The sequence below is a fragment of the Phocoena sinus genome, chromosome 10 (assembly GCF_008692025.1).
Source record: "Phocoena sinus isolate mPhoSin1 chromosome 10, mPhoSin1.pri, whole genome shotgun sequence".
Classification (NCBI taxonomy): domain Eukaryota; kingdom Metazoa; phylum Chordata; class Mammalia; order Artiodactyla; family Phocoenidae; genus Phocoena; species Phocoena sinus.
The window spans coordinates 176,781-192,281 of NC_045772.1; the positions used below are offsets into that span (position 1 = coordinate 176,781).

At 58.8% G+C, this 15,501-nt stretch overlaps 1 protein-coding gene across 3 annotated transcripts; it reads left to right on the forward strand.

The window, feature by feature from the left end:
• Positions 1–2,849: 2,849 nt before the first annotated feature.
• On the forward strand, positions 2,850–15,267 carry CPT1B (carnitine palmitoyltransferase 1B). 3 transcript variants are annotated; one of them, XM_032645587.1, is made up of 27 exons: positions 2,863–3,059; positions 3,520–3,628; positions 3,935–4,376; positions 4,649–4,744; positions 4,933–4,991; positions 5,079–5,166; positions 5,290–5,398; positions 5,541–5,644; positions 5,938–6,019; positions 6,165–7,713; positions 8,066–8,205; positions 8,519–8,696; positions 8,910–9,011; positions 9,202–9,339; positions 9,440–9,517; positions 10,440–10,547; positions 10,623–10,707; positions 11,360–11,555; positions 11,835–12,020; positions 12,144–12,249; positions 12,347–12,463; positions 12,876–13,040; positions 13,119–13,253; positions 13,349–13,501; positions 14,054–14,167; positions 14,702–14,794; positions 14,933–15,267. In XM_032645587.1, the coding sequence occupies exons 10-27, from the start codon at positions 7,573–7,575 to the stop codon at positions 15,014–15,016; spliced, it is 2,319 nt and encodes a 772-aa protein (XP_032501478.1). In that variant the 5' UTR covers positions 2,863–3,059; positions 3,520–3,628; positions 3,935–4,376; positions 4,649–4,744; positions 4,933–4,991; positions 5,079–5,166; positions 5,290–5,398; positions 5,541–5,644; positions 5,938–6,019; positions 6,165–7,572; the 3' UTR covers positions 15,017–15,267. The 3 variants fall into 3 exon arrangements, with proteins under 3 accessions (XP_032501479.1, XP_032501478.1, XP_032501480.1); XM_032645588.1 differs by lacking the exons at positions 8,066–8,205; positions 8,519–8,696; positions 8,910–9,011; ... (12 more) ...; positions 14,702–14,794; positions 14,933–15,267 and having other exon boundaries at positions 2,850–3,324; positions 3,935–4,048; positions 4,243–4,376; positions 5,079–5,160; positions 6,165–6,467; XM_032645589.1 differs by lacking the exons at positions 8,066–8,205; positions 8,519–8,696; positions 8,910–9,011; ... (12 more) ...; positions 14,702–14,794; positions 14,933–15,267 and having other exon boundaries at positions 2,878–3,059; positions 3,935–4,048; positions 4,243–4,376; positions 5,079–5,160; positions 6,165–6,467.
• Positions 15,268–15,501: the final 234 nt, after the last annotated feature.

Consider the following 15,501-nt stretch of genomic DNA (forward strand, 5'->3'; position numbering starts at 1 on the left):
GTCTCCAGTATCCCCTCTCGCTCTTGCCAGGTCCCTGACCAACGAGCAAGGCATCTGTCTCAACCCAGAAGTTTATGTGCTCACCTTCCTTAGGCCACTGTTCTGTCCACTCCCTTCCCTCCCTACGAAGTGAGTATCCAAGCGTACTGCTCAAAGCTCTGGTCTCTGGAAGAATTCTCTTCATTACTGTCCTTCAGAGCTACCTGAAGTGGGATGGTAGCGCAGCGGTACTTCATTTTCAGCTCATACCAACACATCAAGCTGACCCATCTGTGAACCAGACCTAAATTTTTCTTCCTGTCTGCTATTAAGCACTGGTACAACAAGGTGGGAGATGTGCGGGCCACAGCCACCTCTTCCTATAAATGACCAGTACTCTCTGGACAGACTGGGGTCCAAACCTTTTTCCTTGGGCAGTGAGTTGCTACTGAGCCTGGTGGATTTGCCAGTGTCTAGCTTAGGACAGGCAGATTTGGTGACATGATCATTTGATGCCCCATAAGCAGGCAGCCAGTCTCTAATTGGGCCCCATAGTGTGTCAGAAGCTGCTTTCATTGGTGAGTAGTTCTTCACTGTAGCTGGTCTTGCTTCAGAACCCTAGGGGTGAGCACTCCAAATCTCCTGTTGGAGCCTACCAAAGGTGCTGCCCAGCGTCCCTATCTGCCACAGATAAGCCATAACCCATTGGTTCTATTAAGAGACAGGGGAACCCATGCTCCAGTGTGGATCTTCACCAGAGCCCTCCTTTGCTCTGGGCCCCATTCAAAACCAGCAGTCTTCCAAGCCACCCGATAAATGGGTCAGAACAGTATTCCCAAGTGTGGTACGTGCTGACTCCAAAATCCAGAGGTGCATGGAGTGGTAGGCCTCATTTTTCATGTTAGGGATGCAAGATGCAGTAACTTGCCCTTATCTCAGAGGTGACGGCCTGGTTTGCCCTACAACACTGCACCCCTGGAAACTTCACTGATGACAGGCCCCAGAACTTCTGAGGGTTTATCTCTCATCCTCTGACATGCACTGTCTTACCAGGGACAGAGCACTCGTCACTTCCTTCCTCACCGTGTCCAATTAGCATAAGTTCAACAGTTTTATGGAGAATGTCCAGATGATCAAGGTCTCAACGATTACACTGTGACAGAAAGCACGACTTAAGACAGACTTGAAGTAAGACAATGTATACGTTTGGCTGTCCTTCCCATATAAAAGTGAACTGCTTTTGGAAACTTACTCTTTACTACTGGAAATTGAAAGGAATGTTCACCACATCAATTGCATTATCAGGTGCCAGAGGTGCATTAATCAGTTCCAGTACAGATACCTCACCTGACACAGCTGCTGTGATTAGGGACACCAACTGGCTAAGTTTGTGGTAGTCCACCATCATTCACTTGAATCCATCTGGATTTTGCAGGGGCCACTCAGGTGAATTGAAGGTGATGTAGTAGGGATTTATGTCTTTGAGAGTAAGCAATCTCTGCAATCCCACATGGAATGCAGCACTGGAGAGGGTGGGGAGTTTCAGAGGCTTCCACTTCGCTCTTCCTACCATGACTCTTCTTATTCCACAGGTCAGGGATCAATGTACAGGCTCTCCCCACTGCTAGGTATAATTACCCCAAGTATGTACTGGGACCAGAGAAGTGACCTCAACACTTGGGTCAGGACTCTGTTTATCATCTGACTTCCACAGCCTCCACTCAAACCAGTGACTCATGACGCGTCATATACCCTGGTACACGTGTCACCTCAGATCTTGTATCCAACAGCCCTTGAAAGGTCTGGATAGTCCCTTTTCCAAAGTAAATGTGTTACTTTGTTAAGAGGCGCTGGGTCCCTTTGGGGAAAGATTAGAGGAATATTTTTTTATGTACTTATGGTGGCACTGTAGGATCCTTTCTATAAGAGACCAAGTCTCCCTTTCAACCAGTGGACTCCAGGTCTCAGAACTGGCTCAGATTTAAATACAGAGTGAGGGATCATGATTTCCCATTGCAGTGACTGACATTTGCTTTCTGATCACCAATTCTTGATTTCTTTCTCGTTATTCAAATCAAACACCACTCAGGTCAGCTGTTCATCTACTTCACCCCAAAGAACACCATGGTCCAACAGCGCCAACAGATCCCCGTGGATCAAGTCTTCCTGGTCGCCACTCCAGCATGGGGCAGAAGAAATGCAAGGAGGCATTTCAAACTGCTGCGGTGGGACAAGGAGACGTGATGCAGCCCCAGGTGCCTGCTCCAAGCCGTGAGCCTCTCCTCCTGGGCTTGATTTTAGGTCTGGAGGCAAGAGGGGTAGTGGAGCAGGACATGAAGACAGTGGTTTCAAGCAGGGTAACAATAGCCTCCTCCAGCGGCGGGCTTCAACTGACAAGGGGGTCTCAGCGGTGAGGAGGGATTTAAGGTTACGCATCAACAAATGTTTATTCGGCACCTACCAGGTGCCCCACACTCCCCACCCCCTAGATGTGAGCCACACACACACACTCTCTCCCTTTCCCCCACACTCAGGACTCGCCACACTCATTCAACGGCCCTCTTCCTTGCCCAACTGCCCCGGGGGCCAAATCTGTACAGTGAGGGGCTGCCGCCGCCGCTGCCCGCGATGCCCTGTCCGCTCCCAGATCCTGACGAAGGCCCACCTCGCCTCACGAGCACTTTCCCGGTGACACCGCCTTTATGCGCCGGACCGGCTTCTCAGCCCGGTACGCGCCACCCGCCCACGTGGTTCGCTCACGTGACACGCCACTGCGCCGTGGGCCCGACCGCTCAGGACGCTTCTGATTGGTCCGAACCATTTCCTGCTTCCGGGTTAAGGTCCAAACAGCACTGTCTTTTCGAGCGGCCCCGCCAAGAGAGAGAGGCCATTGGCCTTCGCTCTGAGCAGGGGCGGGGCACAGCCTTCGGGACTAGCACCCGGACGAGGGTCTCCGAGACAGCCGAGCGGCGCCGCAAAGAGCCGAATAGAGCCAAGGAGACCCGAGTACGACCCGAGCAGCGCAGGCTGGCCGGAAGCGGAGCCGAGCGCAGCCGGAAGGAGCCGAGCGCGCCCGAAGGGTCTGTGCGCGGCGGGGCGTTGGCAGGGCCAAGCCCGAGCCATGGCGGCTGAGGGGACAGATGTGGCCAGAGGCGGGGCTGTTGGAGGCCGCCTGGCCAAGGACAGCTTGCGGCAGGCTATGTGCCCCGACGCGGCCCCGAGCCGGAGGCGCGGTTCGGCGCGGTCGCGAGACGCCGAGCGCCGAGCCTACCAGTGGTGCCGGGAGTACTTGGGCGGGGCCTGGCGCCGAGTACGGCCGGAGGAGCTGAGGGTTGACCCCGTGAGGTGGGAGGTCAGGGGTCAGCCCCTCTTGTGCGCGGGCCGGGGTCAGGCTTAGGCTCGGGCCCTCGGGACACTCAGCGTTCCTGGGCCGGGGGCGGGGCAGGGCCGGGAGCTACGGGGGAGCGCGGGGCGCGGGGGCTGGACGCCGGGCCGGTGGAGCGGATGGCGGGCTGAGCGCGCCCTGCTGTGGGTCTGCAGCGGAGGCCTCAGTAACCTGCTCTTCCGCTGCTCGCTGCCTGACCACCTGCCCCGCGTTGGCGAGGAGCCCCGGGAGGTGCTGCTGCGGCTGTACGGGGCCATCCTGCAGGTGAGGAGGCAGTGAAGGCCGCAGTGGCCTCAGGTCCTCTCACCCAAGTGTGGCAGGTTGTATGGTCCCTACCAAGCAGTTGAGGACACTGAGCCTTAGGGGCTAAGTGTTTTGTCCATTGTGATACTAACGCCCGCGCTCTGGAGCCCCCGGGCAATAGAACAGGAAGTCCAGATAGAACCAACCAAATAGAACCAGATAGAGCCAGAAGTGGTGGGAGGAGCAAGAAGACCCTCGTGTTTGTCAGCGCCACTTTGCCTCTGGCCCCTTGTGACCGTGGTCCCTTCGCTGTCTGTTTTCCTTAAGGGAGTGGACTCCTTGGTCCTTGAAAGTGTAATGTTCGCCATCCTTGCAGAGCGGTCACTGGGGCCCCAGCTCTACGGAGTCTTTCCAGAGGGCCGGCTGGAACAGTACATCCCAGTACGAGCCCGGCCCTGACCTCCCCGAAGCATCTCCTTCCCCAGCCCCTATTCCCCTTCCCAATGTCTGCTTTCACATCCCTCACCCCAGGTAGGGAATTTTCCCCAAGCCCTGACTTCCCCCACCTCCATTGCCCCACCCTTCCCCCCTCCTGCCCCAGCCCCTTCACCACCCTGATAGGTTCCTGGGTGCAGAGCCGACCACTGAAGACGCATGAGCTTCGAGAGCCCGTGTTGTCCGCAGCCATCGCCACGAAGATGGCCCAGTTCCATGGCATGGAAATGCCTTTCACTAAGGAGCCCCACTGGCTATTTGGGACCATGGAGCGGTGAGTCGGGGGCCTCCTCAGGGCTCCTGCACATAGGCCGAACCCTCATGTTGGCAGTTACTATGCTGGGCTGTGACTGAATGCATCTAGTGCTCTGTCCACCTCTCCAGCTGAGTGGATCAAGTGTCCCACTGTCTAGCATGGTTTCTCACGCAACAGGCTTCCAAATGATTGCCAGACAAGTTATTCGGTGACCGAACGGGTAGGACAGCCTGGCCTGGGGTAGAGGGGAGGGATAGCAGAGTGAGTATATCCTGTTCTTTGGGCTTCAGGTATTTAAAGCAGATCCAGGACCTACCCACCACTGGCCTCCCCCAGATGAACCTGCTGGAGATGTACAGCTTGCAGGACGAGATGGGCAGCCTCAGGTGAGGGCAGGCAGGATGGGGCAGGGGTGGGGGGGTGGGGACAGAAGAGCACAGGAGATGTGCCAGGCACCTAGTGGGGTCCTACCCAGGATTTGCTGAAGGCTGGGGTCAAGGCCTCGCCCATGCGGGTGCCTCTGACCCTCCTTTCGTCACTCCTGCTCAGGACCCATGCCCGTGTTCCCCTGCAGGAAGTTGCTAGACTCTACCCCATCACCAGTGGTCTTTTGCCACAATGACATCCAGGAAGGTAGGAGAAGGCATCTGAGTCTCCCAGCCTCAGGTGAGGGGGGCCAGAGGACCCTGGAGTGACCAGAACCTCACCACATTTCTCCAGGGAACATCTTACTGCTCTCAGAGCCAGAAAACATTGACGGCCTCATGCTGGTCGACTTCGAGTACAGCAGTTATAACTACAGGTGAGGGTAAGAGGATGGCCTCCCATGGGTCTGTTCCCACAGTGCCCTGGAAAAGCAGACCAGGTCTTCATCTCTGCATCCCAGCTGCCCAGCGTATTTGGGGACTGAGTGTCCACCTTATTCCCTCAGGGGCTTTGACATTGGGAACCATTTTTGTGAGTGGGTTTACGATTACACTCATGAGGAGTGGCCTTTCTACAAAGCGCAGCCTGCAAACTACCCCACCCGGGGACAGCAGGTATGTGGGCCAGAAGCTGGGAGCAGGACCTGGCTTAGAAGGGAGAAGGAGGTTGAAGTCTGGAAGGAATGGCGAGCAAGGGTGTTAACTGGGAAATGCTCCCCAGTCTCCCCGTTTCCTGACTCTTGTCTTTTGATCTCAGCTCCATTTTATTCGCCACTACCTGGCGGAGGTAAAGAAAGGTGAGACCATCTCCCAAGAGGAGCAGAGGAAACTGGAAGCAGATTTGCTGGCAGAGGCTAATAGGTGAGGAAAGATGTGTGGGGCAGGGGTGGAGCAGGGTGCAGAGGCAAGGGGGGGAATGTGGCAGGTAGACTCACTGGGCTGCAGGTAAGGGGTCAGTGCAAAGTGGGGGCAGGAAGTGAGGATGATTCTGAGGCTGATGGGGAAGAACAGTTTGAGAGTGGGAAGAGTCAGGACAGGGTAGGGGTTAAGACAATAGGGGAGAAGTTAGAGCTTTGGGGCTTGACCAGCCTGGAGGAGGGGGTTCAGGCAGTGCCAAATGTGCTCTGAACCCCCATTTTCCTGCTCCCCCTCAGGTATGCTCTGGCATCTCATTTCTTCTGGGGTCTCTGGTCCGTCCTCCAGGCATCCATGTCCACTATAGAATTTGGTTACTTGGTAAGTAACCAGGTTGGGTGAGTTAGGTGTGGGGATGGGGCGCAGCAGAGGCCTCGGACCCTCTAGGCCAGCTGTGGGCAGACTGAGGGGGGTGTGGGGTGCTAGTCCCACCCCTTCTCACCAGTGCGCGGGTGTCCTTCCTTAGGAGTACGCCCAGTCTCGGTTCCAGTTCTACTTCCAGCAGAAGGGAGAGCTGACCAGCTTCTACCCCTCATCCTGACTCTCCACGTCCCAACTCCTTGGATTTCTCCTGGAGCCTCCAGGGCAGGACCTTGGAGGGAGGGACAGAGGGGAGGCCCTGGGGACTGGGCTGAGCCCGAGTGAGACTGGGGTTAAGGAGGCTGACCTTCCCCCTCACCCCCCGAGTTTGAGCAGGTCCCCACCGCAGGCAAGTGGGCAGAAGCCCTGGGATGTGTACCTTAAGACAATAAACTAGCTTCTTCCTTCACACCGTCCTAACCATGCTTGGGTGCGGCGGAAGGTACCGACCAAGGACTGCACACAGATTGACAAAGGGGCCACTGCTAGGAGCCTCAGTTTCCCCTCCTGAAAAGCGTGGCTCTTGGGTAATCTGGGCTTGAAAGTGGTTAGGGGTCCATTTCTGCTGTCCCCCACCCCGGCTCCTGCTTAGAAGTGATACATACTCAGAGGACTTGGGTCGGGCAGTGGGGAGTTACGGGGTACAAAGAGGGCCCCGGGGTGGGGCTGCCCAACCCTGAGCACTGGAGATCAGGGAACAGGAGGCACAGCTGACACACTGGTGACCTTTTCCCTACATTCGGCTATTTTTAGCTCTAATGCCACCATCCTCACGTGAGACCCGTTGGGCGCCCCAGGCTCTCAGACCTTTGAGCCATCTTCATCTTGCAGAAACCCGGCTCCCCCCCCCACTCCTGATTCTCGCCTCGGAGCCGGGGAGATTCTGGTTGCCAACCCCCAACTGTTCTCTCAACCCAAATTTGGGAGTGGGTGTCAGGTTCCCGGTGAGGGCGGGACTTAGGTGGCCAGGCCTGAAGGACGTGGGGACACAGGCCACAGTGACTGTCCCCACAAGCGGACAGGAGCACACCTGAGCCGTGAGTGGAGTTGGGGGTGGCTCTGGGCTGCCGGCCTGGTCCAGGGCTCTGAGCCGGCAAGTGGGGCGGGGGATGGGGGTTGAGGCTGGTGCCAGGGTCCCACGTGGCAGCGCTGGGGGTACGCAGACCCCGCCTCACTCCAGACCAGACCGACTCCGCTTCCGGGGCCCCTCTAGCCCCCACCCCGAGGCCGCCCTACACTGTCCTCGGGATTCCTGACGTTTTCAAGGCCCTGATCCCCTTCCGACCCCCGCACCATCGCACGAAGGTTCTGTGGCGGTTGTCGAGGCTGGGGGGCCAGGGGTGGGGGCCTCGGCGCTGCGGGTGGCCGACCCAGGGCGGAAGGGGAGGGAGGCGGGCTGGGGGCGCGGCTAGTGCCCGGGGGCGGGGTCTCGACGCGGGCGGCCGAGCTGCCCGCACACCCTCCTGCCACCTCCCAGGTGCCCAGCAACTCCCAGGTGTCCAGCAACCCACAGGATGGCGGAAGCGCACCAGGCTGTGGCCTTCCAGTTCACGGTGACGCCAGAGGGGGTCGACTTCCGGCTCAGTCGGGAGGCCCTAAAACACATCTACCTGTCCGGCATAAACTCCTGGAAGAAACGCCTGATTCGCATCAAGGTGGGCGCAGGTGGTTCTGGTCTCTTCCAGCAGGTGCAGAATCGAGCCTTCCAGGGAGGCAGAGGCTAGGTGTCAGCTGCTGCCCATTGTCAAGGTCCTCCACCCCCATCTCGGCTGACAGCTCTGTGGAGTGACAGGCTCCAGCAGTGCAGAAACCAGAGGGGTGCTCAAGGCATGGAGAGGAGATGGGTGTGCATGAAGTGTCAGTGGGACACAGTAATCGGGTGCTGCAGGTGTGGGAGTGTGGAGGGGGGGGTCCACCAGACATGAAGAAGTGAAAACAGGCAAAGACTTCATAGGTGCCTGCTTACCCCAGTCCTTGCTCTGTGAGCATTCCTGTTTTTGCCCACAGAATGGCATCCTCAGGGGTGTGTACCCTGGCAGCCCCACCAGCTGGCTGTTCGTCGTCATGACGACACTGGGTTCCTCCTACTGCAACGTGGACATCTCCATGGGGCTGGTCTGTTTTATCCAGAGATGGCTTCCTGAGGGGTAAGAAGTGGGGCCATGAGAAAGGGCTGGGTGGGCTCCAAGGCCAGGGTTCCTGAGCTGGGCAGTTACAGGACAACAGCCATTGGAGGTAATAGGGGCAGCTCTCCCTGGGGGCGACCACCATCTCAGTCCCTACTTCTGTAACTTTGAGTGTGACGCACTCAGAGGCTCAGATGTAAGTGTGTCCAGGGAGTTTTTCCTCCCTTGGTGCCTCCCCCGAGATGGCTCACATACATCAGGACTGCAGAGTCAGAATCTCCCTGAGGTTGGTCTCAAGTGGACCCCCCTGCAGTCCTCTCCCCTTCTCTGATAGATGTGGCCCCTACCGGAGCCCACAGACGCGGACACTTCTCAGCATGGCCATCTTCTCCACGGGGGTCTGGATGACGGGCATCCTCTTCGTCCGCCAAACCCTGAAACTGCTGCTTTCCTACCACGGTTGGCTGTTTGAGATGCACGGCCAGACCAGCCACTTCACCAGAGTCTGGGCTGTGAGCAGAAGCTGGTGGAGGGGTCCAGGCATCGGGTTTGAGACCCCAGGGCCTCACTTTGGGTTCTGAGCTGGAGGGGACAGCCAGGCGGGGCACTGTTGCCTGGCGGGGTTTGTCCCGGTTCTGAGGGTCTGGGGTAGCCCCTCCAGTGTTTACTAGTTTCCATTCTTTCCCCCGGCTTCCCCCTCAACATTCTCCACTCTGTACCCCCAGATGTGTGTCCGCCTTCTGTCCGGCCAGCGGCCCATGCTCTACAGCTTCCAGACATCTCTGCCCAAGTTGCCCGTGCCCAGCGTGTCAGCCACGATTCATCGGGTGAGGGCCTGGGTCAGACATCCCAGTGGGCAGGGCAGGCTGGACTCAGAGGACTTATCCAAACATAAGGGACTGTCCCCTACAAAGAGTCGGCTTGAGAGGGAGCAATGGGGCTGGGCTTGGAAGAAGGTCAGGACAGAGGCAGCTCTTGCTGACTGGCCCTCACACGGGCAATAACTTGGCTGGACAGTACCTAGAATCCGTGCAACACTTATTGGATGACGAGGAATATTACCGAATGGAGATGCTGGCCAAGGAATTCCAGGAGAAGACTGCCCCCAGGCTGCAGAAGTACCTGGTACTCAAGTCATGGTGGGCAGCCAATTATGTGAGTTCTACCTCCCGGGCTTACCCTCTCCCACCCTGTGTCCTGGCTGCTCACAGCCCACCCTCCTCTGCCCCAGCTCCAACCTCCCACCCACCCGCAGGTGAGCGACTGGTGGGAAGAGTATGTCTACCTTCGAGGCAGGACTCCCCTCATGGTGAACAGCAACTATTATGTCATGGTAAGGGCTAGAGCCACACTGGCTCCTGTGTGCTCAGCTCTGTCCCCAGCTCTGGTCTCAGGGCAAGGAACCTGGAGGACAGTTCAGAGCCCTAGTGGTGGTTTCTGTAGGCAAGTGGGGGTTCTGAAGTGAGGCCTGAAGGAGAGGGAAGATGCGGGGGTGGGGGTGGTGGTCATATCCTGGAAGAATAGTCAGGAAGCAGCTCGCAGGCGACGGGGATACTGAGGGTCTGGAGAGCCCAGTAGACCCCACAGGCTGATACTGTCACTCCCAGAGTTCCTCAGGCTCACTGTTCTGCCCGGCTCAGGCGCTCTCACTTCCTTCCTTGTTCCCTCGCTGGCTTTCCAGCCACAACTTCCCAGCCGTCCTGACGCCATTACCAGGGAACTTCCTTAAGTGTGTCTTAAGCAGATCCAGAGCTGTTTCTTGTAGAGCTCAGGGGGTCACTGTCGGTCCCTATCCCACATGACTGACCATTTTCATGCTCCTAGTATAAGACTGTGCACAGCCAGCTGGGAGAGGCTGCCCAGCCACTGCCCTGTGCACCTCTTTGCTCTCCCACTTCCAAAGCACGTTTCAAGTAGCATGCTGCCATTTTCCTCCTCCACAAAGCTGTCTTTCCGGAAACCTATATGCAATTTGTCTAGACCAGAGATTTTAAGCTGTTTTGTAGTGGCAGAACCCCTTCCTCAAAGAAAAATAAGCAAAACATCAACAAATACAATGGGTTTGGAAAAGCAGCTCAGGTCAAAGCCAGGGCAGGGGGTTATCTGATCAGTAGTTATGCGTTTCACTTCTTGTACTTGGTTCTCAGAGGGTGTGCAGGATGGACTGGGGAAAGGGGGCAAGACACCCCAGACAGAGAGACGCCACTGTGCACACCTGTCGCAGCCTCCTTGCAGGCTCTGCTCTCTCCCTGTAGGACTTAGTGCTCGTCAAGAACACAGACGTGCAGGCAGCCCGCCTGGGAAACATTGTCCACGCCATGATCATGTATCGCCGTAAACTTGACCGTGAAGAGATCAAGCCTGTGAGTTGGGTTGGGGGTGAGGGCGTGACCGGGAGAGGAGGCCTGCGTCTGAGCTGTGCTGGGCCGTCCTCCTAGGTGATGGCACTGGGCATCGTGCCCATGTGCTCCTACCAGATGGAGAGGATGTTCAACACCACCCGGATCCCAGGGAAGGACACAGGTACTAGGCCGCGGCTGGGCGCCCGCGCTGGGGCCGCAGGATGGAGGCCGCTCCCTCCCAGCTGTGGGCCCACCACGGCCAGATGCCCTACCGCCTGCTGGTCACCAAGCGTCCTCAGTGTCTCAGGGTCACGTAGCTGCGAAAAATAGTTTGTGGCCGATACTAGACACCTGCTGTTTACAGGCACGGTGCTAGTACTGGGACCCTGGGAGACCCAGGTCAGAGCCCCTCCCCTGCAGGGGCTCACAGTTCCGGAGTCTCCCGCGCAAAGATCAACAGGAGGCCTAGTGGAGCTCCCCGCTCAAGGAGCCTGTAGAGGAGGAGGGGTGGGCTCGCCCAGGGACCCCAGGGCCGCCAAGCAGCACCCGCATTTCTAATGCCAGGACAGTCTGTGGGATTTCCTAGAGCTTTGGTTTTCTCTTCTGTGAAATGCCTCATGGGACTGTGGTTGGCATTAAGTGACAGACAGGGAAGCTCAGGGCACGGGGCCTGGCTTGGTGCCAGCAGATTCCGCCCAGGGAAGGGGAAGGGAGGCCAGGCGAAGGGTCCGTGCGGTCACCTGGTGTGAGGCTGGGGGGCCATCCTGAGCGGCATGGGGGGAGGGAGGAGCTCCCTACCTTCCCGCCTGAGCCCATCACGGCCTCTGCCACAGACGTACTGCAGCACCTCACAGACAGCAGGCACGTAGCCGTCTACCACAAGGGCCGCTTCTTCAAGTTGTGGCTCTATGAGGGCTCCCGCCTGCTCAAGCCTCGGGACCTGGAGACGCAGTTCCAGAGGATCCTGGATGACCCCTCCCCACCCCAGCCTGGGGAGGAGAGACTGGCGGCCCTCACCGCAGCGGGAAGGTATTGGGGCCCAGGTTCAGGCGCTGTGAGGAGAGGAGTTGGGTCCTGTGTGCCACCCTGGAACTCGGCCAGAGCCCTCAGCAAGGGAGGAGCGTGGGCCCCGGCGTCCTCTGCGTAAACCAGGACCTGTGGTCGCGAGGGGCGCGGCAGGAGGGTAGCTGCTGTGACCTCTAACTGCTGGTGGCTAGGTGGGGGTGTGTGGAGAAGGGGGACACAGATCCTGGGAGGTGACCTCACGCCCACAGGGCCCCGCCCCCCACTCTGCCCTCGCGCCCTCAGAGTGGAGTGGGCTCAGGTACGCCAGGCCTTCTTCGGCTCCGGCAAGAACAAGGCCGCCCTGGATGCCATCGAGCGCGCTGCTTTCTTTGTGGCTCTGGATGAGGAGTCTCACCGCTATGACCCCGAAGACGAGGCCAGCCTCAGCCTCTACGGCAAGGCCTTGCTGCACGGCAGCTGCTACAACAGGTACCGCACCCCCAGCTCCACTGCAGGGCCCACCCCGCCCACCTCTGGCTCCTCCCCTGCCCCACCCACCCCCGGGCTCCTCCCCCTGCCCCCATACCGCCACCCCATCTCCGCCCGCTGCAGGTGGTTCGACAAGTCCTTCACTCTCATCGCTTTCAAGAACGGCCAGCTGGGCCTCAACACAGAACACGCGTGGGCAGACGCCCCTATCATAGGGCACCTCTGGGAGGTAGCAGGCCCTGGGAGAGGTCCCGCAGGGCAGGGGCGGGGCGGGGACGGGGGCAGCAGGGCAAGGACGGCCTCTCAGCCTGACCTTGCCCCTGCAGTTTGTCCTGGGCACCGACAGCTTCGACCTGGGCTACTCAGAGACTGGGCACTGTCTGGGCAAACCCAACCCTGTGCTGGCCCCCCCTCAGCGGCTGCAGTGGGACATTCCTGAGCAGGTGTGCGGGCCGAGAAGGGGCAGGGGTGGGTGTGCGAGAGTGACAAGTGTCTGAGATGCCCTGTGGCCCTTCCCTCTGTCCCAGCCCCACCCTCAGGGGAAGGGTCCAGAGTGTCTCATGGTCCAGACTGGCTACAGGGAGAATAGAGACCCCAGGACTATTTCGGGGCTGGAGAAAGACATGAGGTGTGAGCTCGTGTCCAGGGAGTACCTGTCAGTGCTTCCTCCCCGACAAAGCCCAGCCAGGCATCTGTGCTGATGCCCCTGGCTTGTCCTTTGCGTCTCCTTCTCCTGAGGATGTCAAGCACACTGAGGCCTGCCCAGCCTTGCCTACATCCTCAGGCCTCCTGGACGTGACCCTGGAGTCCTCCTGGAGAGCTCTGCCCCCAGCTGACCCCTCCGTGTCTTGGCAGTGCCAGGCAGTCATCGAGAGCTCCTACCAGGTGGCCAAGGCGCTGGCTGACGACGTGGAATTGTACTGCTTCCAGTTCTTGCCCTTTGGCAAAGGCCTCATCAAGAAGTGCCGGACCAGCCCTGACGCCTTCGTGCAGATCGCCCTGCAGCTGGCATACTTCCGGGTAGGAGCCCCAGGCCACCGAGCAGGCAGGGGTGGCACCAGGGCCCACCTGCAAGATTCATCCCTCTGTGTTCCGTAGGACAGAGGCAAGTTCTGCCTGACCTATGAAGCCTCGATGACCAGGATGTTCCGGGAGGGACGGACAGAGACCGTACGTTCCTGCACCTGCGAGTCCACGGCCTTTGTTCAGGCCATGGTGCAGGGGCGCCACCTGGTGAGCCCCCCATGGCCTCGCGCTGATGTGACCGCTCGGCCTCCTGCCTGCTGTAGGGTCAGGGCTACTCTTCACTGCTCCGTTTCTGCCCCCAGAAAGCAGACCTCCGAGATCTGTTCCGGAAAGCGGCTGAGAAGCACCAGAATGCGTGCCGCCTGGCCATGACCGGGGCTGGCATTGACAGGCACCTCTTCTGCCTTTACGTGGTTTCCAAGTTCCTGGGGGTCAGCTCCCCTTTCCTGGCTGAGGTCAGTGTTGATGGGCGTGCCCTCTGTCCTCAGGCCCTCTCCTGGTGGGTCTCAGCCTGTTTTCTGTCCGGACAGCTGGGGCCAGTGTTCCCGGCCCACACGCCACCCAGGCTTGGACTGGCACCAAGCGGGAGCCTCCCCCTCGTGGAGTGGCTGTTGGCGTGAGGGGGGATGGAGAGACAAACATGATATGTCAGGTGGTGGCAGCGCTCGTGAGAGAAGGGCAGAGGCTCAGGGGAACCGGGGCATCCAGGTGGAGGGAACCTCCAGTGCCCGGACATTGACACTGAGGCAGGAGTGTGGGATGTGGGAGGGACAGCGGGAGGGGTGGGGAGCGGAGCCAGGGGCGGAGCCAGGGGACGGACAGGCAGGTCACCTGATGGTGGGTTTTGTGCAGAGGCTGTGATGGTGAGAACAGACTAGGGGACCACGGACAGCAATCAGGAAGGTCCTGCGTCCTGTCCCTTCTGCATCCTTAGCCAGGACAGTGCCAGGCTCACGCACCTGTCCGCAGGTGTGCGTGGCACCTGACTGCCGGCCTCCCTGTTGCAGGTGCTCTCAGAACCCTGGCGCCTCTCTACCAGCCAAACTGCTCAATTCCAGATCCGCATGTTTGACCCAAACAAGTACCCCAATCACCTGGGTGCTGGCGGTGGCTTTGGCCCTGTAAGTGCCCTTGAAGGTGGACAGGTGGGAAGGACCAGGGGCTGGGGTGTCAGCGGAGAGCGCAGGGCCTCGAGGAGGTCAGGCCAGAGGCAGGAGCACAGCCCTGGACCTGCCCTGCCTGGAAACAGGATAGGTGCCTGTCGACCCCAGCAAGAAAGGTGGCTGGGACCCCACCCATGTTGACACCCACTGCTGGAGTGACCCTTCCCAGGGCTTCTGTACCCTTTGAAGTGGGCTTATGGAGACAGTCCAGATATCCCACTGAGACGCTCATGTGGGCTAGTTTGTCGGGGAGCTAGAGACCCCCTGCAAACGTGAGGGGGGCCTCCTGAGGGAACGTGCTCTTGAGCCTCCTGAGGGAACCTGAGGTCCTGGAACCCCCAGTGGGGTCTTCTCTTCTGTTTTCATACTGTTTCCTGGGGATGGGCCCTTCCTGTGAATCTTGTGGGCCAGAGCAAGGATAACATCAGCTTGGCTTCCAGATACTCAAGGTTCAGTTCACCTCTTCTTCTTCGCCCCTTGTGCTGCCCTCAGGTAGCTAATGATGGCTACGGGGTTTCCTACATGATCGCGGGTGAGAACACCATCTTCTTCCACGTCTCCAGCAAGTTCTCAAGCTCAGAGACAGTGAGTGTCTCCTGCTCCCACTCAGCCTGAGGGGGGGTCCCCCCCCAGGGCATGTCTGGCTGGGGAAGAATCCTTCCCTGTGGGGGCAGAGGGGCGGGGGCTCACCTGGAGGTTGGTCTGAGCTCTTGACTCCCGCAGAATGCCCAGCGCTTTGGGAACCACATCCGCCAAGCTCTGCTGGACATCGCTGATCTTTTCCAAGTTCCCAAGGCTGACAGCTGAGGGCTGGAGAAATGCCAGCTGCCCTTCTGTCCCCACATTGTGGAGGAAGGGGCCTGTGGTCCACTTGCAGGCACAGCGGTGGCCGTGCACAGGTGCCCAGGCTCCAAGGACACCTCTGGAAGCAGGTGCTCCCTGGGCAGATGCTGCTCCCTGAGGGCTCAAGTGGTGGAGGTAGGGCTGGAGCAAGAAGGGAATCTTCTTTTTTTTTTTTTCTTGCTAGATGTTAATAAAAATAAGGCTGTATAATTCTATTTTAGCCCTTAAGTACCTGTGTTTTTTGGTGGGGGAACTAGGAGTCCCTTCCCCTGCTCCGGCCTCAGGCCAGGGATGTGGCAAGGGAAGGTCTAGGGCTGGAGACTGTTTGTGAGAGGTTCTGACCTGCTGTGAAAGGTGGGTCTCTGCTGTCGACACCCACGTACGCACTTGGGATAAATTCTTGCCTCCTAACGTCCACCTGTTCCCCGGGCCCATTTCTGTTTGTCTTC

Coding starts and splice junctions, on each gene's coding strand:
- CPT1B (XM_032645587.1), top strand. CDS start 7,573: ATGGCGGAAGCGCACCAGGCTGTGGCCTTCCAGTTCACGGTGACGCCA. Junction 7,714..8,065: donor AACGCCTGATTCGCATCAAG/GTGGGCGCAGGT, acceptor TTTTGCCCACAG/AATGGCATCCTCAGGGGTGT. Junction 10,708..11,359: donor GATCCCAGGGAAGGACACAG/GTACTAGGCCGC, acceptor CCTCTGCCACAG/ACGTACTGCAGCACCTCACA.